Below are 25,850 nucleotides of genomic sequence, written 5' to 3'. Positions count from 1 at the left end.
TCGGGGCGGCGCGGCGGCGGCGGCGGCGCTGCCGGGGCTCGCTGCGGGCGCGGGGCAAGCGGGGCTCTGCCGCCGCCCCGTGCTCCGCCGGGCTGCGCGGGGGCCGCTCCCTTCCGCCGCCGCTTTTCCCTTCTTTTTTTCCCTTTCGCGGGGGGGCGGGAAGGGGCAGGGGCTATAAAGCGCCGCGGACGCGGTGCCGCAGCCCCGCTCGCAGCCCCTGCCCGCCCGAGCGGGCCCAGCTGCCGGCCGCCCGCCGCCGCGGCACCGACACGGCGCTCAAGGTAAGCGAGGGGCCGCGGGGCCCCGCGCAGCGCCGGGCACCCCGGCGCCCTCCCCGCCCCGTCCCGCCCCGCCGCTGCCTTGCGCCTTGCCCCTTCTCCCCGTTTCTGCCCCTCGGGCCGTGGGCGCAGCCGCCCGCCGCTCTCGCCCCGCGCCCGGCGTGAGCGTTGTTGCGGCTGTGCCGCGCCGGCGCTCGCTTTTCTTCAGCATCGCACTTCGCTTAAAGAAAAAAAAGCGGCTACTGAAAAAGCAGGCGTAAAACTCAACCTTGGGATGCGGTTGCTGATATTTGCTGCGTGTGAGCGGGCTGTATTTGTATTCCAACAGCACGGAGACGATGGCTACTAAGTGCTGTTTAATCGCTTGCAGGTATAACTTTTATTTCTTTAAACCTATATGGTTAAAGGCTAGCGTGATTCTGGAAAAGCAGCGCTCCTTAGGTTATAGTTGTGCGGGGTGTATTTAGCATTTGAGTGGCAAAGCATCCTGCTTTCCGCAAGCTGCTTAGCTCGATGTGAGGGATCTTGTCGGTGCGGCGCTGCCCGGCGCTGCGGTGGGAGACCGTCCTGGTGGGCGCCTGGGCGAGCGCCGCAGTTTCTGTAGCGCTGGCTTCGGAGACCCAGCTGCGAAGCTCACAGCGTCTCACGGACTTTCTCTCCCCAGCAAAGGATCTGGTCAGCATCTCCTTATGATTTTTAATTAAAATGTTTAAAACTCGGACAGTGTCACTGTTCCTGTGGCTTGACTGAGCCGCAGGAGGCAAGCTCGGAAAGGAGGCAGAGTCTCTGGTGTAAATACCCAGATCTCTGCGGCCCGGCTGTTACCGGACAGCATTTAGTGACACAAACGTGGCAGCGTATCTCTGTCGGGACATCAAACAGGCAGGCTGCGTAGGCAGCCCCATCCCGCACTGTCTTACGCCAGGCTTCCAGCATGGGTGCGCTGGTTTTGTGTTTGTTAAAACCAGGGAAGTTGCCTCCGTGTAAAACTGGAGGAGCACAGCGGTGATTTGAGGGTGAATTTCTCATTGGGAGGCTGACGGTTGAGTGATTGGTGCGGTAGCAACCTTGCAAGGAATGTCTGCCTTGGCCATAACCTAGTTTCCATAAAAATAGCGCTTGGACGTTAGGCATTGTCAGCACCCGTTACCGTGCCATAAGGGAACAGGAAGAAAAGCTTCATTATTCTGTTTAGCCTACTTTGAAATCACTGGTTCTTAACTATTTTAGGAATGGTGTTTTGAACTGCTTCTTGTCAGCAATGCTTCATTCTCCCTGCTCTGGTCTCATGTCTAGTAGCAAAACACTTACCTGTAAGGGAAGAGCTGCTGGGGTCATCTTTCTACCACTAAAAGTCTCTCTGAGTACTTAATGTCCAGAATTTAGATCTTGTTAATATTTGAGTAAGAAGATTCTATAAACATGCAAAGATTTTGCATTCTCTTCTATTTTGACCATTAAAACATGATGAAGCAGAAATTTGCAATAGCGTAGCACGTACCCTGCGTATGCTGTGTGGATATGTTTGGAGTTTTGTTGCTATATTTCATTTTGTTTTAAGGAGATGATACTGCTCTTTGTAGGCTAACTTTCCGTGTCAAAAGATAACAAGCTACTCTTAATTTGAAAGAGCTGTATAATATGTCTGAGAAAACAATTCATCCTTTAGGCTTGTCGTATTTTCATGATGAGAGCTAGGGGTACATAGTGCAGTCCCTGATTTAGAGCGTTGCTCCGCGCAGTCCCCGACAGAAACCCCATCGTTTTTTCTGGTGTTTGGGGTGGGGGCCTCAGCATTTTAGCACAGTGCTGTTAGCAAAGTAAAACCCCTGTCACGCCCCTCCTGGGGACTGCCGTATGTGTGCGGGTCCGTGGCATGTACGAGATGGGCCCTGGCTCTTCCTGGCACGAATGACATATCGGAGCCCACAGCACGTGCGCGGCACGTTTCTAGCCTCCCTGACCTGTGTTACCCCATGCTGCAGCCCTCGCGCGGAGCTTCGGGTTTTGGTGATACTGTGCGCAGTCTGGTGGAGAGCTGGCATGACAGCTGGGATGCCGACCAGTTATTCGTGTGAGCGATCCCCTGGAAATTAATACAGGCTGTTTACTTGTTCATTTACTTTTTACTAAGTGCTTACTAAGATGAGAAGGAGTTGTGTAGGATAGTCCTGTATGCCTATTTTGTTGAAGATGATTACTTTGAAAACGCTAAGGAAAAGCATTTAGGTTTGCACAATGTTTATAAATACAGTATGCTGCAAACTGTCTAGCAAGCTGTTCAAAATCATGTAACGCCTGTGCCGTGTTCCCTGTAAAGCTTAAATGCGTTCACTGCGTTCTCGGTGTTTGTCTGACGTGTGATGCTCCCAGCATATAACTATGGCCCGTCTGCCCCATTCCTCGTTTTCGCAGGGTGCCTCCGATTCTCGTGCGGGCGCATTTGGAGAGCCAGCGTTGGACGCGGAGTCAGTGCCGCCGCTCCTCTTATTCCGCAACCCGCTAATTCTAGCTCTGGGCCTAATTCAGCACGGCGCTGCCATTCAGCAAGAGCTGAGGGTGCCTGGAAGCTCTCACGTTCGTAGTTCAAAATCATAGAGGCAGAAATAGTGTTTTCACGTTCGGTTTGTCATCGGCTGCAGTTTAGGCTTGTTAGGAATTTGGGGTGTTCTTCTTTGCGTGTTGTAACACGAAAGGGTTGTAATTTTTGTTTTGCAAAACACTTGTTTTATTTGGTAAAGATTTGGGAAATATGAAACGCATAAGTACAAAGCATGTTAGAAGCCTTCCCTCCCCCCCCCCACCAAGAAGTAATAAACCCTTTCCTCAGAGTTGCCGTCATGTCTGGAGATACTGATTGATGGGTTAATGGATCCACTGCGCAGGGAACATGGATTTACCTAGGCTACAACATGAATTTTTGAGCCTTCAAACATATGATTCCAGATGTATGATGGCATCCCACTTATCATCCGTGCAGTTTTGGTAGTGCTGGTGCTTGTTTGCTGGACATTTCACTCTGAAGTGTGTCAGGGTCTTCTGCCTTAGTATGTATAAAAAGATGAGATGTTTATTAAACTCAGACCATGCTTTTTTTTCTATAATTTATGTTCTGAAAGACTCGTAATAAACAGTTTATTAAAAAGAAATCCTGATTTATTTCTGCAAATGGTTACATTTCAAGATGGTATCAAACAGTTTTGTAGGAGACTACCTTTTATGCTTCTCATGGCAGTTTAAAAGATTGCTAGAAAAATAATCCAGAATCTAAGTAGGTTTGGATTAAAGGCAAGCCAGAAGTATATGTCAGTGTATGTGGTGCTTTTATGCAACGAAGCGACAGATTTTACCACAGAACATCTGGGTACTGGCTTCAGTTACAGCACAGATTTTAGTGGGATAACAAGTCTTGTTTGGCTTCACATTCATTTTGAAGTCTCTAAACTTTATATGAATAATAAAACTGCAAGCCCATTACTTCACTATTTTCAAGGGGCTATTTCAGTCTTCCTTCAGTATCTTGCATCGTTCCAGAGCTGATTTTATTTTGTTTTACTAAGTGGTATTTATCTTTTCATTCCTCAGCATTCCTTTTCAGGAGACAGATTTACTAATTTATACAAATAGACATACTGTAGACGTAGGGTTTCCATTCGACCTTGCTGAATGCGCACGTTTTCTGCATTAAGGGTAGTCTAATGAAAACTGCACGTTTCTTGTCGTTCAGTGCATTCAAAGAAGCTGATGTTGTTAATGTGGAACACTATATAGCTGCTTTGGGCTACCATTTCGACCACTAACAATAGTTAAAATAATGTGGGGGTTTTGCTTGCTTTTTCTGATTGATTATAAAATATAGAGGAGAAGGGTAGACCTGTCTAAAGGGCATCGTACTTTGTAAAAGAAAACAAGTTTGCAAGTCACTACAAAATGGTACGTGTACTAGTGGGAATGCCCAGTAAAACCTTTGAGGATCATAATCTGGACTAATTATATATCACGAAATACGCATTTGGAATAAGGCTTGCATAAAAATGTGTGGACAGCCCATAATAATAATGTTTATATTGATTACAGACATCACAGTGTAACATTAAATGCTGTTGATATTTTGATGTCACTGAGTATACAGTATTTCAAGTAGAAGGAGAAGCTGTAGGCATTAATCAAGCAGAAACGAAAGGAAAATAAATGAGAACTGTGTTAAAGGAAATAGAATTTCGTAGGTAACACCAGTGAGAAAAGAATCAAGTATTGTTTTAGCTCTATTAAACAACAAACAGTGCAGTAAGTGAGCATCGTCTTAGAGAAATGATTAAATGTTTGCAAAAGCTGTATTTCCCAAACTGCATTTTATGTCGTGACTGAGTATAAGCTTCTTCTGCAACAAAAGTATGAAATCCGTGATAGTTTTGGCCTGCGACAGCTACTCAAATAAGTTAATGCTGATGGGAAGAGCTTTGAAGGCTGAGATGTTATGTTTGAAAACTTTAACAAGATGTCATTAGGGGAGGAAGTATTTGCCCTTAGATCGGGAAATAGGTCAGGGTAATAAATCATAGCTCCAGGAGAATGTGCTTAAAGATGGAAATAAATTAAGAAGGACAGAGAGAGTAAATACTAAAAAGAAGTTTGTTCTTTCAGAATTAATTTTCTAATTTGCAATGTGTAAGGACACTCAGTGAACTAGAGAAAGATAAATGTTAACACAGAGCTGTAACAGGAATGAACAGAAGATCCTGTGACTACGTAGATGGCTTTGACTGTGCCCTTGGGAGTACGTAGGTCGTGTAAGACGTGTCAGAGGCACGCAGCGTCATCTTTTTAGTTGAAAGTGCTGCATAGTTGATATTATAACTTTCTTCAGTAAAAAAGCGATAATCTTCTCGGGGACATTTTACAGGACAGATTTTCAGTTTGTGCTCATCTTTTAAGTGCTGTTCAAGTAAGCAGAAATACAATTGGTGTGAGGATCTAACCCCCAATCAGTAAGTATCTGGATAAACGAAAAGGTACTTGTGTTAATATAGGGGATGCGCACACGCACTCGCATGCTAATACCGTGCTAAACATTTTCTCTGGGCAATGTATAGTGGACTGTATCGTTCCACCGGGGAAGAGCGAGTACTCAGGTAACTGGGAGCATTCACAATGTTTTTCATAGGTTGCTCAAGAAACTCACAGGATTGTTTGGTTTCGGTAACGGTGAGTCTGGATCGGGATGTTGTACTGCACAACAAATGAGACTGCTCTAGTTTTGGATAATTAAATTCAGCGGTTGGAGAGATGTTTGTTGATGGCATGGCAGCTGAGATAAGAAGCAGTGGTGCTTACTGAGAGCACCCGGAAATCTGAAAAACAAAAGGCAATAATTTATCTTTCCTACTCGATTCCCCTCTCCACTGGCCGGATACGAGTGCCCCTCAGGTGTGACCCTCGCACGCTTCCAGTGTGACACACTACTGAAACCGACACTTCCGCTGAGATTTACAGGCCAAAAGCATTACTCTCCTAATTAAATGCATTACTTTTTGAAGGGAAAAAGTCTTTAAAGAGGTTGTGACTTTATTAGGATGAGAAAAATGATGCTTTTAGTCTTTCTCACCTTTATCAGTACCAAAATAGAGCAGTGCTAGACCAACTGTTTCTCTTGCTACAAAGTCTGATAGTGAAGCAGATGAACAACAGGCTGTAACAGAATTGCAGGTTTTTTGCACGGAGCTATGAGGATTAAATAGAGTATATGATTTTTACAAAGCGTCCAGGATATCGGGAAGGTATGAGCTCTCTCTCTTGCTACTTTGTTTAAGTGTAGTAGAGTTACTGCTAATTTGTTTATATTCAAACAGTCTGAACGTATCTTAGCATTTTGAAATCCAGAAACCTGATGCAAATTAAGCTGTTTACAGATTGGGATGATGATCGTGCAGGAAAGCCAAGTATCTCAGAGCTGCCAGCTGGGCTTTGGATGCAAAGGAAAACATCGGTGAGCAGACTTAACGGTTTCTAGTCTCCATTCTTCTTGTTCCTTTGGCCACTAAATCTGCGTTTAGTTCTCCATGGGCTCTTTCTCCTGAGTAAGAATTACTTACTTGAGTATTGTTTGTAGGGCTAATAGGATCTTTCCCTTATTTGGGGAAGACCCCAGGGGCTTCCTCAAACTGATTTTTCAGTAATGAGAAATAATGAATAAAAATCTAATAGTCTTAGGGGGTATTAAAGTTATAATTTTGCAGGGAATATTTTATGTCTGTCAGTTAAAACTTCTATAATCCTGTTATAGTACAATAGTTGAAAAAATTCATAGTATGAAAAGTAAGTAGGTTTTAAAACCCTTTCTCCTCATATGAACAAAGCAAAACTTGGATTTAGACTCTTCTGACTTAATTTAACATTTGAATTAAACAGGTATTCTAAGGCAAAACATAAGACATCTCTTGCAAGTGTGTAATATTTGGTTTGCAGGCTCAGGGACAGAAACATACTATGTTAATTAATGGAATATATTCCAATTCCCACTTGTTTAAGAAAAAGTAGTCACAAGACGTTTATAAGAAAATTCAGACAATGAGTGATTTAAATAGGAAGTGCAGAATTCTCGCGCATCGACAAGATGTGCTTCCAGTAGGCCAGAATGCGTTTCCGGCTGAACCTTTTGCTCGTGCAGTGCATAGCTACCCCGCTGCACAGCACCAAGCCAAGTGCAGCCGTGCTCGGCCTCGGGCTGCGCGAGCCGGGCCCTGCAGCCCCGGGGCCAGCCTGCCCGCAGCGGCGCGGCGCGGAGCAGCCTGCGGCCCGCTCCCGTGGCCCCCGCTGGCTTGGTGTCGTGCAGCCCGCAGCCGCGTTTTGTCCGCAGCTGTGTCGGACAAAACCGTGTGACTGTGCAGCCCGGGAGCGTGCTCGAAAGGCCGTTTGCGAGGAAGGGCTTCCCATCCCCGGGTTGCGTGAAATCAAAGCTTTCATAATTGAAACCAGAGTTGGGCGCTGCTCCTTCCCGTCAGCTTCTAGCTGGGAGCTAAAACCAGCCCAGACGTCCCGCTAGTGCCGCGGCTCCCTGCTTGGGCAGAGGCACCTTGTGTCATCGGACCTCCAGCCTTCAGCGAGTCCACCAAGTCTGTTTTTCCTTTCCCTGAAAACTAAACCACCTCCTTCCCCTGCCCCAGGATATTCACTGGGTTTGCTGAAATGCTTTGTGTGGATAAAGTACCAAACAACAGAACCTTTTAAAAATTTACAATTTCTTGTTTTTACAGCCCAGCATTAACGATAATGTTGAAATGACATTTTGTCGTTTAGCAGTAACTTTCATCCAAGGATCTCGGAGTCATTTTCAGGCATTAGGTAACCCTCACAACAGCCCCGGAAGGCAGCATTGGGTGCCACCCCGCAGCTCGCACTGCATCTTTTGCCTTTGGAGAAGCAAATTCCCTTGACACCAGTTCCAGTCATCTCTTAATCTGGAAAGTCTTTTCTTTTTTCTTGTCTTTTCTTTTCCTCTCCCTCTCCCTCTCCTCCAGCTGAGCAGGTATGGTTACCATAAGCAGGTCTAAATGGTTTGGGGCTGTTTGGATGTTCACTCACCCGTAACAGTCTGACCTATCTGCCTGTACACGTTCCCTCCGCTTTTGTTCAGTTAACTGGATGAAGAACTAACCTTTCACCTGCCAGGCTGGACAAATAAACATTGGTCTAGCAGCAGAGTGAAGCCGAAATCTACCCTTTCAGTAATCTGATTTTGAAATCCCTTATTACAGGTCTGCAGTTGACCCTGACAGTTTTGAAAGTCCTGTGGCACTTTCGCTCAGAATGTGAGTCTCTTCACACTTGAGAAGAAATTTTCATCTTGGTCGTGCAAGAAGTACATGACTAGAAATGTTTAGAAAACCCAAAAGTGTTACAAAGCTACCGTGAAGACTGTCAGCTCCCAAACATGCTCCTATCCTGCTTCGCTAATAACCGCTGTCACTTTGTACGTAGGACCCCAGGCTGGGCTCTGGTGTGACAGCTACACCAGCAGTGAGTGAGAGGCCTTTGCCCCCCGCCTGCCCTCGGGTCCAGACGAGAGCCGGTGGGAAGGAGGGTCAACCAGGACAGTGCAGGCAGCCAGTGGCGGAGCAGGGAGCAGCTCTTCCCGAAATCCCTGCCAGCTTCCCAAAGAGCCAGAGCCCGGTGCTGGAAAAGGTGCTGCTTTCACCTGCTGTACAGGAGCACCGAAGAGCGTCAGAGAGAGAGCGGCTTCTCCTCTTCCACCCCGTTGCTTCCTCCCCCCCCCAAAAAGAAGAAAAACAAAACAAAGAGTCTAACTGAGAAAGAAGAGGAAAATGCACATGTACACGGGGTCCGTATGACTGCCTGGTACCTGGTCTGCTGTTGTTGGACGTGGTGTTTTGTGACCTCTCAAGACGCAGAGCGCACATCAGTGCTCTGACTGTGGGCTCACCTGTGGTAGCAATAAAATGGTTATCTGTGGCAGTGCTTCACTTTCTTGCTTTCTTAACTATTTTGCCCTTTGGAGGAGGCTAATCCTTTCTCTGTTGCATGGCTCCTTAGCCCTAGAGACAGTAAATTATGCTGGCTGAGCTCAACTACTGGCAGCTACCCTGCACTGCCGGGTAAGCAGGCTCGGAGCAGGTGGGGAGGTTGGCAGGGTCTGCGGCTCCTCCAGCATGTGGCCACGCGTGTCCTGAATCTGTCACCCGCTTTTTGGCAGCTGCAGCAGCCTTGAGTAACCTTGGGAGTAGTCTCGCGCACAGCCTGGGTGCCCTCCTTGTGCCAGGGCCCCCGTCTTCTCGCAAACGTCACGCGCATCTTGCTTGCTTCGTTTGTCTCCATGACTAGTGGGAAAACTGGAAAACGAGGGGGGGAACCCGTGTGTGGGGGCACGGGCAGAATTCGCCTCCCCGGACTGTAGTTACGTAAAGCTCCGGCTTCCTGGTGAAGCGGAAGTCGGCATTTTCTCTAACGTCAATAGTGAGTGACAGGCACCACCGGGTGACTGCAGGTAGCCAGGCTGAGTGAGTCTTCGCTAATTACCTTCTCTGATTTACTGAGTTGTTCTCTATAGGAATCCGTATCTTTCCTTTTTTTATAGCAGGATTCTAAGGAAATTAATGTCAGTAGCCAAAATTCAGCCAGCATGAGGATTCCTGCTCTTTCTGCTCCTGACCCACGTAAAAGCGGGGGTTCAAAAGAAACAACTTTCTCAGTGACACCTAGAAGAAATGGAAGGGCTGGCAGTCTCGCCTGTGATACCGTTTATTTGTGATGAGCCATCCAGTGCTCTTGTCCACATCAGCCTCTGAGGAAGGCAGCAAAGCTAATTTTGTGAGTAAGAAATTGTGTGTGCTATGTTTTAGGGATGGTAGAGATGAGCATGGGGAATAATATCCCTGCTGAGTCTTGGAAAGTCTTTGCAGATGTAACTGTGGATAAGGTCCGCCAACTCTAATGCTGAAAGTGCTGGCAGAAATGCTTAAATATCATCATCTTTTGCATTGCATTTAATATGTTCCATTTTCAAACACTTGCTTTCAGCAACCCTTTTCAACTAGGGAAAATTACACACATAGGATCTGTGGCTTTCTGCAATAAGTGACAAATCATTATGAGAGAGCACCTTTCTGATTCATTATGGGTTAGTAAGGCCTAAGATTTCCCTTACCCGCCTTTAAAGCCGAAGGCACATAATGTAAAAACACAATCCAATTTTGGACAATAAATCCAATCAGAAAATTTGGATTCTGATGATAATTACAGAATTGGAAATTTTTTGGTCATCTGTCAGCTAATCTACATTGCTGTATTCATGAGAAATACAAGCCAGATTCTCAATTCATGTAGAAAAAGCATAGTTCCTCTGAGGTCAGCTGAGGACCTGGTTTATATGACGCAGGTACAACTAAAAATAATGCAGGGGAAATAAGGATAAGATTGAAAAAATATAGGGAAGAACAGAATACAACAGAAATAACTTTTTTCCCCTCTTCAGATAAATCATGTTTCCTCCTTATCCTGTAACTAGTTAACTACTGAGTGTTCCTGGATTGAAAAAAATAGGATTCCAGCCTAGTAAGTGCATTTGGTGGCAAATGCCTGCTGCAGTTCCTGTGAGCGGCCCCGCTGCCGCTGCCGTGTCTTTGCTGTGAGACGCCCTGGGGGACTGTAACCCTGCTGTCACTGCGGGACACTGTCGTGCTGGCAGTGCGGCGTTCAGTCATTTACCGTCGACTCAGGGAATCGCCTGCTGGACGTGAGCGCTGTCATCCGGGTTGTTACTGAAGCAGCTCTCCCGCTTTGCTCTTGCAGCTCCAAGAGGATTTTCTGGAGAGCTGCTGCTGTTAGTCTACTTGATATCCCAGATATTAGCAGTTGCAGTCATTAGTGTTTAGCTTGGAACCGCTGAGAAACCACAATCAGTAAAAAAGATACTATAAAACTGCAAATGAAAATTTCTGAGCAATTGTTCCAGGAAAACTGTTTTTGTAGAGGTGGGAAAGCTGGCGTGAACACTAATGTATTTGTGCTGACTGTGGCTTGCAATCACGTGTATGTATGTGTATTGTTACTCCTGATGCTGAACAAAACTGTGTTTCTGATGGAAGCTGAGGGAAATGGCCTCTGTGTGCTTAGCAGATTTAAAAATATATAATTCAAAATAGTGAAAAATCCCCTCCCCCTTTTTTTATAATCCATTAAAAAAAAATAGAAAAAAAGAGAATAAGGAATTGCAGTGTATTCAGACCACAGGTTTCCACAAAGCAGTAGTTGCTAGTGCTGTTGCCGACTCAGCTTCCCCCAAGCGAGAGGAGGCAGCAGCTCCCCTCCGGGCTGCCCTGGCTGCTCCTCGCTCTGTGCCTGGCTCCTGCCCTATAAATCACAGCATTGACCCACAGTCACTTGTGTGTCAGTGCCTCTTCCACGGCTCCCTGCCGGGCTCAAGCCTTTTATTTTCTCCCCTTTAACAAAAACCTTATTAGCTGCAGGCAGCTGCCAGGAGATAGGTATTCCCCAGACCCTAAAAATGGCTCAAGTAATTTTAACTCCTCTTGTAGTTAATAGGGTTAATTAGTTCATTTTTATTTTTTAGAGCTTTCCAGAGGTCTTTCTGACCTCCAACCACAAGCCCCAGCAGTTTGATAATGCGACAGCAAGATGTTTAGACCCTGATTCTGCTCCTATTCCACAATTCAGCGCTTTTTTTCTACCCTGAAACTTTAGTCATCCTTGTGCCTTATGGGTTTTGGCAAGGGCAGTTGCTTATAATGTCATTCAGAACTATTATAGAGAAACAGTGGGAAACTTGGTACCAAATACCAACATACTTGTGTTGGTTGTAATTTGTGATTGTTTGTATGTATTTCTACCCGTTAATCCTCTTGCTGAAATTCATTATAGAGAGACAGTAACATACACTCGTAGAGCTGCACTAAAGGCAGAATGACTTGGCCTAGGAAAGTAGCTATTGTTCTATGATTAAAGAAAAGGATTATATTGTGATTTCCTTGAACAAGGAAATTTGCTGCCCAACTTTTGTTACTTGTAACAAGGGACTAATAATTGCTCTCCATTATAAAACATCTCTGGATCTTCTGATGAAAGATTGTTGTAGAGCTACATGGCATTCAGAGTTGATTACCTTGTTAAACAGGCCAGAGTTTTGCAAACAACTTCTCTGATCTCTTCGAACAATATCTGTGTCGTATCTAATTTCTTCTACCAGGGCTCAAACCCTGCTGAGGCTGCGGAAAGATCCCTTCTTTGAAATAAGCTTTGAATGAAGTGTCTGAGATCAGTGTTCCCTGTAGAGGCGTTGACACCAGTCACCTGCCAGAGAAGCCAATGACACTTGTGATTTCCGTGAATGACGTTACTAGGAGGGTCAGGAATTTTATAAGGGTTTGGAAGGATGAACAGATACGATGGTAACGCTGAACCAACTTGTGCTAAACTTGCAGAGTTAAGTTGAGCGTTGCATGGGAGACTGGCGGTGAGCAGGTTTTCCACTCAAATTCTGCAGTAAGTCTTAGAGCGTTTGACTTCCAATAATAGTTTAAATTTCTTTGTGTGCCATTACAACCCCTTCACAAAAAGAGGTTACAATTGAGCATTGTGACAGAGGTCACTGGAAACTCTTTGTTTTTGATGCTCGCTACTGAATTGCATGAGCAGAAATGGCTGTGAAGGAGCGAAAAACTGAGTGTGTGGTCTGCGATTAAAAAAAGAAAAATTAATAGGCATTTCCTCAAACGTCCTAACCAGAATCTGTTGGTTCATCTGTTTTCTGAAGCATCCATCTAGTGGGACAAATCACTAGCTCCAGGATGGTGGTTCCAGTGTAATCAGAGTTGAATCTGTTTCCAATAAAGTGGAAAAATAAGGCTCAGTTTAGAAACAAAATAGTCCATGTAAAATTTGATTTTTGATACCATATCTCCCTGAGTATGTTTGTTTTTCAACATGTCTAATTTGAGACAGCTCCACATTTCACAATAATACCCCTTCAGTTAACCTCTCCCAGAAGTTGTTGTTCATTGCCACTATTGTGCGTTAAGATTTGATAGAAATATAACCTTATTTCTTCATATACATATATATGTAGAAATAAGGTTATATTTCTATGAAATATAGTGTGTATATATATGTGTATATATATACACACACACACACACACACAGTTGGATTTTTTCCCATGCTACAGTGATTTACTTTGCTAAAACAATACTTCCAGCAAAGGAAAAACATGGACTGAATTGGAATTGCAAGAGAAAGTCTGTTAATCCCCAGATTATTGACATGGTGGACCCCAAAAGCTTCAAAGGAACCATTATAGTCCATCGAGTCAGTGTGTCCTTAGAGAGCTTTAATCCATGGATTATAGGTACAGTGGTGCATAAATGCTATTTCCCTCCCATTTGCAGTCTGTCATGCCAATGGAAGTGGGCACATCAAACTGGGCACAGTGCAACACAAAAATATTTGTCTTAAAAATTTACTGAGAAAACTATAAACCTGTGCCTTCCTATTGCATCTGTGTCCCTCTTTCTTCTTTCCTTCAGTATGAAAAGGGTACCAGACTACTGTGTATGTACCACTAAGGGGCTTAATTCAGATACTCGGATCATGTTCCTTGTGAAGTTTATGGCATGGTATGTAGTCAGTACAGAAGGCCATGAGGCAGGACTGGACAGTAAGTTTTCAGTGCACTCTTTAAAAAAAAAAAACAATTTACAAGCATCCCTAACATGTTTTCCTGATCCTTTGGGGAATAATAAGTAATAAATACCATGCCTTTGCTTTTCCCCTCTGGTCTCCCCCCGAACAAACAAACTAGCTCTCAGTAAAGAATTAAAAATTCAGAAGTATGTTTTCTTTTTTTTCTTCCTTACACATTAAAAGCAACTAATTGCATTACAATCAGAACTGGTAGGCACATTTTAAATTACTCTTTGCTGAGGTGATAATTTTGTATGCGGAGGTGCATATATTTGTGTTATATTTCTCTGGAAATAAAGTTTATAATGGAAAAGCTCACAGACTCTTAACTTGCAGTGTTCCTATAATAAGTCAAAGTCGTCACACAATGCCCTTTTATTTCCAAAGCTAGACTTAAATCAAGTCAATAAATCCAAAGACTTATTATGAGATGCATCATGGGTAATGTAAACAACAAACCCAGTACCCCAGTGTTTAAAAATAGGACGTAAGGAGGAAAAAAAGTTAACCATCCATACAACAGAAAGAGAAGAAATACAACACAAAAACACTGTGGCAGGCAATGCCTTGAAATTATCCTCACTAAATTACAGTCATGCACTTTCCACTCTCTGTAATTAAACATTAGGTTTTATTTATTCCAGATGCATTCGCTTCAAGTAAACCCAGATCCCTTTTTTGTTACTGTAAATCCTTTACAGGTCTCTGTGACCTGCAGACAGTTGAGAAGTAAAACAAATGTTTTCCATAGATCAAGACACTTGAAGATGACTTGTGAATAATACTGGCATTGCAAGTGGTCAGTCTAGTATTGCAGCTTGCTTTTTACCGTGTGTAGGTATATTCAGCTGCACTGAACCTTTGGGGGGGGTATGAAATAGATGCACGATGAAGTTTAAATAGGAGTTCACAACTGCTTTGATCACAAACAGCAAAACAAAATGGATTCTCAACTTGATATGTGGGATTTCTGTGAATAGATCTAAACACTCAGGCCACAATACCTTGAAGTACACCCCATGCAACCTGTGAAAGGTCACTTAATTCCAATGAGTTTATTGTCCTCAGTGAATTATAGTTTATTTCAAAAAGTAGCTTGTTTAGGGTAGACAGAAAATACAGACTTTACTGGTGAAATCAAAAATGGGGCAATGTTATCACAAACAGAAAAGTGCAACAAAGCTCTCATCTATTTATATATTTAGTGCTAATCAGGTCCAATTGAAGCCTCTATGTGCACTATTTTAAAAGGGAACTAAACGCTGAGACACCTGTGCCCCTGCATCTTGATGGGAGACTGCATGTACTGAAAACTGCTGTCCCTGAGGCCTTGGCTTTCTAGCTTTGATTCAGAATTAGCCCAACCTGCTGATCCCGCCCTTTGGCTCAGCCACTTGCGGGAATACCCTGTGAGGCACTGTCAGAGCTAAATCTAATTTGTCCCCAAACTTGAAACTTAAGCCAATTCCAAATCCTCTTATCCTTTCTATTTCTGCTTATAATTACAGTTTACCTAGACATTTGCAGGTCTTTCATATAGATGAAGTTAGTTATACAAATCTCTGAAGGCTGGACAGAGTATTTGTGAAAATGGAATTTTGGAAAGTTTGGGAAAATTTTGCTGTTGGAGTATAATTCAGAAGAAAGAAAGAAATTGTAATCATAAAATCTGTGATCAGGTTTAACTGTATAATTTTCATGTATGTGTTTATTGTTCACATTTATAAAATGGTTAGACTGTTCCTTTTATTTATTTATACTTTCTGAAGGAAAACCCACCTCTCATTTATAAGGTAGTAAATGGTAAAGTGTTTAAAGTAATTTATATCCCACTTCAAATTTACAGCATGCATTTTTGATCTGTTGAACTATTTAGATAAATACGTATACGTTCATTAAGTAAACCCATTCCACAGTGCGACTGTTACTAAGGGCATGTTTATATAGGGGAACGAAGATGTAACAGGGTATGGTATGAACTTATATTGCCTTCATTACTCTACTCTAACTCCCTATAAGAACAATCACAGGCACTAAGCGTAAAACAGCCTGCTCCGCTTGGAAGGTGGACGAGGCTGTTTCCCACACAAAGTCATTTCTCATGGGCGTGAGGTGCTCCTGTGACTGGGAGCTGAAGTAAAACCCCAGCCACCTGGGACAACCACTGCTGCAGCAGTGCGGCACCCGCTGCGCACGCCCAGCGCCTCTGGGGGTGGCTGGCAAAAGTGGGGCCCTCCGTCTGGAAACCAGCCCGGGGTAGCAGCCCTACCTGGGAGGAGATGTGGCCCCCCGGGACGCTTGCTGCTCACAGCCTGGCTTCCCGAAGAAGGCAAGAAGTGGGAAAAAGAAAAAGGAAAAAAAAAAGAAAGAAAGAAAGGGTATCTCTTTTTTTTCCCCCTTTTCTTTTTTTTTTCCCTTTTTTATTAATGAAGGGAAATACAAGGCTGTACTGCTCTTTCCAGGGCAATATTTTTCAATGTTGTTTGTATTACTGGTCCAGAGCCTGCTGGCCTCTGCAAGTGCTGTTGCTCTGTCTTTTCCAAACTGTGAAGAGTTTTTGCCTCTCCTTTAGTGACCTGCATGTGGTTGCTCTGCAGTAACTTTCTTCCTTCTGTAGCAAATTAAGGGTTGGCATTCGGGCACTGTAAGGCAGACAAGTGGTCCCTTTTCTTTTTTGAAGTTAGCAGGAAACACCGTGTCAGCATTTGACCTTCTAGGGATCAGCAATACGAGCTTTGTCCAATAATCTCCATTTTTCCAGTTCTAATTACCCAAAATCTAGCAGTCAGACTTGCACAGGCTGACGAGGCAGGAGGTTTACACTGGCATTTGGGTTTAAGAGTATTTAGAGAGAGTCTGGGGAAAAAGTGAGAGGTAAAGACAGGCCATTAGAGGGCACTTTTGCGATCCTGGAGAAGGAAAACGGTGCTTATTATTTCACTTAGGACTGTTTACCTTGGCGCTCTCTTAAATTCAGTGATAAACAGCAGGCAAATCCCTCCAGTCAGCAGGAATACATCAATAAAATATTGACTCTGAGTTTAAAGGAAAAGAAAACAAGACAAACTTGTAGAAGAGGGAATAAAAGACATTTAGGAGGTGGCACAGTCTGGAGAACAAAAAGTCACACAACATATTTCACATAATTTGTATTGCTTTACAGTGCAGTGTTTAGGCCTCATCTTGTACGTGTGTTCTAAAAATAAAGCGGGCTCAGGCCTCATCACACGGAACAAATAAAAACATTTGTTGAAAGTTTCCAAGTTTCCTGGGTGGCAGAGCATTAATTTATGCACTTACAGCTAGTAACTGGATTTTCTGAGAGACTCCATGAAAGCCATTGTCCAATGGTGAGCTTGTCCAGAAATAAACATAGAAGGAATACATTATTTTTGCTTTCTTCATGGTGTTTTGTGTGAGTAAACTGTACAGGATCTAGCTTAAAACCATGCCAGATTATAATCAATGCACTGTAAAAAAAAAAAAAACTTTATTAACTTGTGTGAAAGGATGGTATAACACTAATAGCATGTTTTTCAAAACCTGTTAAGTGATTTTTGGATGCCTCTTTGCTATTTTGGTGTCCCACTTTTGGAAGTGTGGTGCATGAAAATTGGGTCCCTTTTAAGCCTCTCAGGTTGGATATGTGAAAATGAAGGCACTCAAAACCCTATTCACTTGTAAAGGGTACAAGATTATAAAACTTCCATTTTTCATTTACAATAACAATTTCGTAAACCATTTCACATATTGAATGGGCCAGTGCTGCTTTTGTAGCCTGGTAAAGACCACAGAACTAAACCTGCTGTATCTTTTGTGGCTATTGTTAAGCTGAAATGCTTTAATAATTAGATACAGAAAATAAATAGAGACAAATCTTTTGCTTTTCTCTCCACCACAGTTGTTAATGGGGACAGAGATACTGTCCGCAAGAGCTTTTAAAGTGGATTAGCTAGTGAAATTATTTAAGAAGTGAAGCTTAGCCTGAGTAGTCCTATAATCAAAAATAGTTTATTTTAATAAAGGTTACACTGCACTGGTACTGACTATGAGAATATACAATATTGCAATTTCAAGAGGTTCATGTGGAGGATGCTGTCTTCAGAAAGTATCAGTGCTTCTTACCTAACCAAATAATCTGTTTTAACTGTTGTGATTAAGTTAGAAAGAATTTCTTCCCTGTTGGCCAAGGATAATACTTGAAAAATCAATAAACAATGGGTTAGAGCACACAGAACTCATCCTACTTTGTATGAGAGGAGATTTCTGCTGACTTTGGTGACTCAAGTCAGCAAGTATTTTGACTTATGATCTTTGCTCCAAAAGGTCAAATGTCATTAACTTTGCTGATAAGTATAAACACTTCAGTCTGAATTCAAGAAAATATGTCCGTTGTTATCAAAAGCTAAGTAAGGAACTACTTAGGATAAATGTTGACAAATACTGGGGAGGCCAAATCATGATTTAACTATAAGTAGCAATTACATATCTTCCATAAAGCCACCTGTTCTTTCTCTTCCTTAGGACAGAGCAGTGCAGTGACCTATCATTAAAAAATATTAAAACTAATAATAAAATATACAATTAAAAACCTGTTAGTGATAGTGATGAAGTGTTATAAGCCCTGCTACTGCTAATAGGGAATGATGGTAATGGAGCCTCACTGCCATGTGGCCATGTGTTGCTGTCATGAGGTTATCACAGAATAAATAAGGGTGCAGCTGATGCCAACTGAAAAATGACTTACAGTAGCCTCAACACGTTCATGGCTTTCCTGAGAAACAGAGTGGTTGAGCATAATATATAGATTATTGAGCTCACTGCAGAGCTACCTGACACGTTTGCTGCCTGTTCTCAGAGGGCATGGGGTCCTCCATGGTGACGCTGCCTACCTGAAAGAAGAGCATGGAAGAAACTCTGCCACGTGAACCTCAAGCATTTTCTTTCCCCTTTCACATGGTTTTTGCTCAGGAAGGGGAAGATCTGGCTATAAATACAGTAATATGCAGGTGGGGGAGAAAACTCTGGAAAGAATAGCAGGCTTAGTTGTCAGGGGAGGCAAGAGTGAAAGGAGGTGAGGATAAAACTGCATGCTGGTGAGTGAGCTTTCAGTAAGTTTTACTTGTGAGTTATGATTATTTGGGGTTTGTTACATATTTTCCTTTGTACCTCTTGCCTCACAAGTCTTTTTTGTGTGAGTGGGAAAGTAGGTTAAGGAAAGGGATCGAGCTGGACAGCAAGAATGGAAGAAAACTTTAGAAAGCAAGGTTGGAATGAAGTTGAGATAAAAGGGCAAGGGAAAGCAGAGAGGAAGGAAGTAAAGTACAGCATGGGGAACCAGCACTGTTTATGAAAGGACCAATTAAATAACAATGATGTTATAGGCAGAGGAAGCAGTATGAGGGTGAAAATAGCCCTTTGCAGGCCCTTTTGGTGTCAGGAGACCTACTTTCCTGAATTCGAACGGCTGTGTTTATACTTGCTGGGAGTAGGACTGACTGCGGGACAGAGAGATGCAGCAATCTCCCGCCTTTGCACTGCAGAAGGGGAACTTCAGAAGATTTTGTCGGGAGCTAAGGGGCGATCTGCAGGTGGAAAAGAAGATGTCCTGTGCTGGGTGCTGCGTATTCCCGCGTTTGGAAGCCCGTGGCCCACGGCAAGTTTCACCAGGGATCTGGTGGCGAAAGGAGGGGTGGGTGGAAGCTGATGGGCTGTTGATCATTTGCCTCCATGAAAGAGTGTGGGAAGGGGCGGTGGGAACTTCTGAGGCCATAGGTGAACGGGTCTTGCTGAAGGCTCCCAACAGCCAAGAGAGGGGTGGGATGGGACAGTGGGGAGGGTCCCAGGCTGACACCACACACAGCCTCCTGCAGGCTGCGGCAACTTTTTTCAGGTTTTCAGAAGGTAACTCCAGGAGGGGGAAGGAGGCAGCTGCTGGGGCTTCCCTCAGGGGCATGTATTTATATTTTCATAAAGAGCTTGAAAGGGAAGAACAATTTTATTGTGGTTCAAACTACATCATGCCACTTCTCAAGGAGTCTTGTATTTGCTATTTTTGCATAAGAGATTAGAGAAAGGTCAAGTGGAAGAAAAAAACCCAGCTCAATATTAGATCTGATCTTAAAAAAAAATAAAGTTTGTTATAAAACCATAATCAGCTTACACTGTAGTATAAGGACTGGTGCATGCCCACACATTCAGCCAAGTAACAGCAATAAAAGTAAGAAAAAAATGTTCTTGCCAGCTCAGTTTTTATCATGCTTTTCTCTTAATCCAGTGGCTAATATAATTTAGGTAATAGCTTAGAACTCTTTTTTCTATTTTAAAAAAATGTTATCATTTAGCAATTTAAACTCACTTTACTCATGGCAAAATACAGGCTTTGCTTCCCTCCTCCCCATACCAAAGCCATTATGTATGAGATCATCTACTTTAGTGAAAGGAGATGGTGTATCCCGCTGTATATCTTAGGGTAGTCATTACTGACCTAGTTGTAGACATAATAATGAAAGGCTGAGATTATGAATTATTATGCCTAATTTGTAAGGGATTCTCTGCTTTTGTGTTTTGGAATTCCCATCAGACCTGAGGATTAAGCCCTGCTGAATTGCATGCTAATACCAATGTGCTTTGAATATGTGGGGGATTATAGCACATACTTTCCTAATTCACTATTTTTATAAAGAGCAATTTCACTGGAAATATTTACTTTTCAAAAGGATTGTTGGAAGCCCAACCAAAATCTCCTAAGGAAAGTGAAGTCAATGTACCCTGCATCTGCTCTGTGCTGTGGCAAAACCCTGAACTGTAGCTCTTCCAAATATGTGCAAGGTTCTTGCTCTTTGTTAAGGAGAGGGAGATACCAATTTGAAACCAGTGTGTGGGCTTGCTTTCAATTACAGTTTGAGATGCAAAAATCTTATTTACGTACTTTTATCTAACCCTTCTTACAATGCAAGCTTTATGATATATATTCCCAGTGCTTGTATGGCAGTAGGTGTTAAAGATTCCTGCAAGCTGTGAAGTGCCTGGAGGGCACATTGTTATAGGTAGGTCTGCATTTCAGCAGTGGAATAGGCCTTTCAAGCCCATACCCCTTTTTAAGCCCCCTCCCCCCACCCTGCATTCTACAGCCTTGAAACACATCTAAGTTTGGTTTTACCATATCATTTTACCATAAAGGTTTGGTTGCTACCATTAGTTTACGTATGATTTGCTGAAGACTGTTGTAAGCTCTTTGGCGGCACTAAATCAACCCATAGGATCTACACTGGTTTGCGGCTAGTCAAGTCTGTGACTGTGAGTCATGCCTAAACCCACTGCGTTACTGCAGTCGCACTCACCAGAATGAGTCAAGCTGGAGGCAGCGTCTGCTGCATGTCTCGTTCAGTGATCATCAGGTGGGAATCCCTTCTGTCGCTGTAGGATGCTCCTGCTTCACTGTGCTCTGCTTTTGCTGCTGCTGCCACTCAGCTCAAGGACACAGAAGTTGCCTACCAGAGATGAGGAGCTCTTCCAAATGCAGATCCGGGACAAAGCGTTTTTTCATGATTCATCAGTAATCCCAGATGGAGCTGAAATTAGCAGCTATCTCTTCCGAGACACACCTAAAAGGTATTTTGGTCCAGTTTAAATGACAGAGTTGTATTTTGGAGTTAGTAGTTTGGATCCAAAATTTGGATTCAAATAAAAATACAGATGTTAGTGTCCTGTCTGGTAAAGTAACTGTGCAAGTTTTCTTCCCAGTTCAGCCTCCCTGACGGCAATTCTATCCAATTTATTTGATTTGCAGCATAAGCCCAGAGATTCCACAGACCATAGATGTTTCCTAAAGTGGGGCCACTAACCATGTCTGAGGGCAAAGGGAGGGAGAAGGAAATCAGAAACTACAGGGTTGCCCTGCAACACTTGTCCCTCTTTATTATTTAATTTTGTGTTTTAAAGAAGCAGCATAAGCCGGTCCAGACTGAACTCCCCTTTCCCAGCCTCACCCTTTTGGGCTAGAAAATACTGTGGTTAGACTGGAGAAGAAACTGAGGCTCCAAAGAATTCAGGGAAGACCAACATTGCCACTTCCCTCCTCATATCACACGCCTCCCTAAGCTTTCACAGATGAGAAACATTTTATAATAAATGCCATATAGTGCTTTGGGGAGGAGAGGAAAAGGGAGACAGCTGAATCTATATATGCTTCTAGGGTCCTTACCCAGATATATCGTAAAAAGCCTCACCTGTGCTGAAGAGCATACCCCTAAGCTTCAGGAAAGATCCCGTTTCCCTCATTTATACCTTTGTGACCACTGATATCTTATATAGTTAAGGCAGGGGTAAGAAGTGGAGCTGGTGGAGGGGAGGGCAGGAAGCGAGAAACCCCTCTGCCATGATTTGACAAGTGAGTGTGAAATCTGCAGCACCATCTTAGTGGGGGGACTTCAGCCCCCATCTCTTTAGCTCTTGCCCACCATCCTTTCCATGCCCCCCCCCATATATGCATGCTCTTGCCTGTAAGCAACACTTTTGTCTCTGTTGCCCCACCAAGATGGACCTTGATAATGTAAAGTCAGCCCCTGATGGTTGACTGCTATCAGGGTTTATTAATGTTATGGGTCTGTTAACCTTCCCCTAGGTATTTCTTTGTGGTTGAAGAGGACAACACTCCCTTAGCAGTGACAGTGACACCATGCGATGCCCCTCTGGAGTGGAAACTGAGTGTGCAAGAGCTCCCAGAGGAAGCCAGTGGAGAAGGTTCAGGTAACAAACCATCAAAGACTTCCCTTGCACCTCAGAGACCTGCTTTTCTCCTGGATTCAGAGGATTCAAAGGCTCTCAGATCAGTCTCAGTGTGATGCTGACAGTTTCACAGCAGGCCTGTGTTTGTGATCTCCCACTGTTTGGATCTTCAGCCCCAGTCCTGACTTTGTGCAGAAAACTGGCAGCAGTTAGCAACATGAGAAGAGCTGTGCTTGAGTTAAATCAGTTTCTGGTGAACTAAGCATACATAGGTCAGAAAATAAATGTTGAAAAACTAAGAAGTGCATTAATGAAAAGACCTGTGGGAGCTCTATCTGGTACAGCAGTAACATGAAATGTAAAAGCTGAGGGTATGATTATAGACTGCACTGGATGCTGCCACAAACAAACCATTTGCCCAGCCTAACTCAGTTTCACTGGGGGCTTTGCTGGGGGCTGCGTACACAAGAACTGAAGAGAAGGGGATTTGCATTCCAGCAAGGCTGAACTTGCTCCTTTGAGGACTCATTTGTAGGCACACTTAAAGCTTATTTGAAGGTAGTAATATAATTCCTACTTGGGAGAGAAAATGTCATTGGCTTCCAGAACCTCTTATGCAAGTGCTAAGTGCCATACACACCAGACTGTATCGGGATAGCCACCCTCTGCCCTCACCGTACTTAGGCATATGGGTTTAGAGTGGCTCAAAGGACCAAAGTTAAGGGCCCAAGCCCAGAGACGGATGGTGGAGCTGGTGCCTCCTGGGGAACTGTAGGGCACTTCCAAGATGGGTACTTGAAGTAGCCTAATGGAGGGTATTAATCACCATCTATGAGGCTTCATTAATACTGGTCAGATGTGATTTCTATTGCTTTTTTTTAACCTGGGTGCCAAACCAGCTTACCTGTCTGATGTGACAGAAGTAATGATTATATATTCCTCAGAAGATACAACCTTCCTTTTTATCTCATTTTGTATTTTACACAGAAGAGTCTTTTAGAGTTTTATTTTCTCATATTTGCAGATCTTTGCATGTCTGTATAAATGTCTTTCTTTGCTTACAATCTAGGTGAACCAGAACCTCTTGAGCAGCAGAAACAGCAGATTACTAATGAAGAAGGCACAGAGCTGTTCTCTTACAAAGGCAACGATGTTGAGTATTTTGTGTCCTCTAGCTCCCCATCTGGTTTGTACCAACTAGATCTGCTGTCAACAGAGAAGGATACACATTTTAAAGTTTATGCAACCACTACTCCAGAATCAGACCAACCTTATCCTGAATTACCTTATGATCCCAGAATTGATGTCACTTCTCTGGGACGTACAACAGTGACGCTAGCATGGAAACCAAGTCCCACCGCCTCATTACTGAAACAGCCAATTCAGTATTGCATAGTCATCAATAAAGAACACAATTTCAAAAGCCTTTGTGCTGTTGAAGCCAAACTCAGTTCTGATGATGCCTTTATGATGGCTCCAAAACCCGGTCTGGACTTCAGTCCATTTGACTTTGCCCATTTTGGCTTCCCTTCAGACACCAACTCGGGCAAAGAACGTGGTTTCCTAAAATCATCGTCAAAGTTTGGGCGCCAAATGTCTTCAAAGCCAAGAGTTGATCTGCATAAGATTTGCATTGGGAACAAGAACATCTTCACAGTGTCTGATCTGAAACCTGATATGCAGTACTACTTTGACATGTTTGCAGTAAATACTAACACTAACATGAGCACCGCATATGTTGGCACCTTTGCCAGAACGAAAGAGGAGGCTAAACAGAAGACAGTTGAACTGAAGGATGGCAAAGTAACAGATGTATTTATCAAGAGAAAGGGAGCGAAATTTCTACGGTTTGCTCCTGTTTCATCTCACCAAAAAGTCACCTTCTCTGTTCATTCGTGCCTGGATGCTGTTCAGATCCAAGTTAGAAGAGATGGAAAACTTCTCTTGTCTCAAAATGTTGAGGGTGTACGGCAGTTTCAGCTTCGAGGAAAAGCAAAAGCTAAATATCTAATTAGGCTGAAAGGAAGCAAAAAAGGTGCTTCCATGTTGAAGATTTTGGCTACAACAAGGCCTAATAAGCAGTCATTTCCTTCTCTTCCTGAAGATATGAGAATCAAAGCCTTCGACAAACTTCGCACATGTTCTTCTGTCACAGTGGCATGGCTAGGGACACAAGAGAGAAACAAATTCTGCATCTACAAAAAGGAAGTGGATGATAATTATAATGAAGAACAGAAGAAAAGAGAACAGAATCAATGCTTGGGTCCAGATACAAGGAAGAAAACAGAAAAGGTTCTCTGTAAATACTTTCACAGCCAGAATATACAGAAAGCAGTTACCACAGAGACAATTCGAGGCCTGCAGCCTGGCAAATCCTACCTGCTGGACGTTTACGTCATAGGGCATGGAGGGCACTCTGTTAAATATCAGAGCAAATTGGTGAAAACAAGGAAGTTCTGTTAGTGCCCCTGTACCTAGAAATATATGGAACTCTAATCTGAACATTATCCTACTTTAAGTATACAGATTGACTACTTGCACAGCTGAGGAGTTGTGACCTTTATTTGTACTGTGTAGAAAAGATATCAACTTGTATATTTATGTTTACATAAGTAATTGTTTGGAGGAACTGAGGTTGGTGCTCTCTGGTAGCATCTGGCAGTTGTATTATCATGTGTCCGGTGACCCACATGTGATGCTCAATAGATGTCCAAGATAGCAGGAAACCTTGAAGGAACTGGGGCGCCTTTGCTTCCATATTGCATGAACTGCTTCTAAATTATTTTATTACTTAAAAGCCTGAGATAAATCAGTCATCTACCTTGTTATTCACACACAAAACACACAGCCACACACCCTTTCTCCCAGTGTAGATGGTAGGGTTTCTGTAAATTATTTTATAGAGTCTTGTTTTAAATGTTTATGTTTCTATGACTGTAAACTATTAAAATCTCTCTCCCTTAAAATACACATCTAAACTAAGTATTAACTGGGCTGCACATGAATCAGTTTCACTGCTAATGTAAATTCTTACCTAGTTCATTTTCATGTTTAAATACTGTATGTATTTCATGTACAAAGTTGCCATAACATTATATTCCTGTACATAAAATTAAAAATATTAGATTATACAGTTTCTTTTTTCTTGACATTCTAAGGGGGGAAATAGACTTGGGAACAAAACAGGCATCCTGAAACTTAAACTGAATTCAGCTAGGACATGCCTCTTTGTTGTTGTTGTTCTTAGTGTTTTGGGACAAGGTGACTGAAGTCTGGAAGAATTACTGATGTTACAGAGTCAGTGGTTAAAATTCTGCAAGAGAGCACAGGACATTGAACGAGAGGTATTTCAGGCATACATTGGGACTGCTGTGATACAAATGCTAAAGGAATAGGACAGCGCAAAAGACCTGTAGTTGTCCTGGGTGAGGATAGAGCCTGTTTCATTGTGGTTGCGAGTGCTGCCAGCACTTGGCGCTGCTCAGGAGCTCTCAGCCTGGTTTGCGCAGACCCTGCCATTCAAACACGTAACACAGCAGCGGACTAGTTGTTATTTTTTGGTAGATTATCATTGAAATCATTTGCATTCTGGATTCCGTTAGTTTCTACCACTATAATAATAAGCTGAGA

The 25,850-nt window shown here is 43.2% G+C and overlaps 1 protein-coding gene across 5 annotated transcripts; it reads left to right on the top strand.

The window, feature by feature from the left end:
* Positions 1-25,351, top strand: NDNF (neuron derived neurotrophic factor). Of its 5 annotated transcripts, none has more exons than XM_067297666.1 (6): positions 1-281; positions 8,033-8,616; positions 9,373-9,602; positions 20,916-21,104; positions 22,117-22,241; positions 23,290-25,351. In XM_067297666.1, exons 4-6 carry the CDS (start codon positions 20,917-20,919, stop codon positions 24,681-24,683), a joined length of 1,707 nt encoding a protein of 568 aa, XP_067153767.1. In that variant the 5' UTR covers positions 1-281; positions 8,033-8,616; positions 9,373-9,602; position 20,916; the 3' UTR covers positions 24,684-25,351. The 5 variants fall into 5 exon arrangements, with proteins under 5 accessions (XP_067153767.1, XP_067153768.1, XP_013807276.1 ...); XM_067297669.1 differs by lacking the exon at positions 1-281 and adding an exon at positions 633-648; XM_067297668.1 differs by lacking the exon at positions 1-281 and adding an exon at positions 6,246-6,264.
* Positions 25,352-25,850: the final 499 nt, after the last annotated feature.

This window comes from Apteryx mantelli, chromosome 5 (assembly GCF_036417845.1).
Source record: "Apteryx mantelli isolate bAptMan1 chromosome 5, bAptMan1.hap1, whole genome shotgun sequence".
NCBI classification, from domain to species: Eukaryota; Metazoa; Chordata; class Aves; order Apterygiformes; family Apterygidae; genus Apteryx; species Apteryx mantelli.
This window is presented reverse-complemented; position numbering and strand designations above follow the sequence as displayed.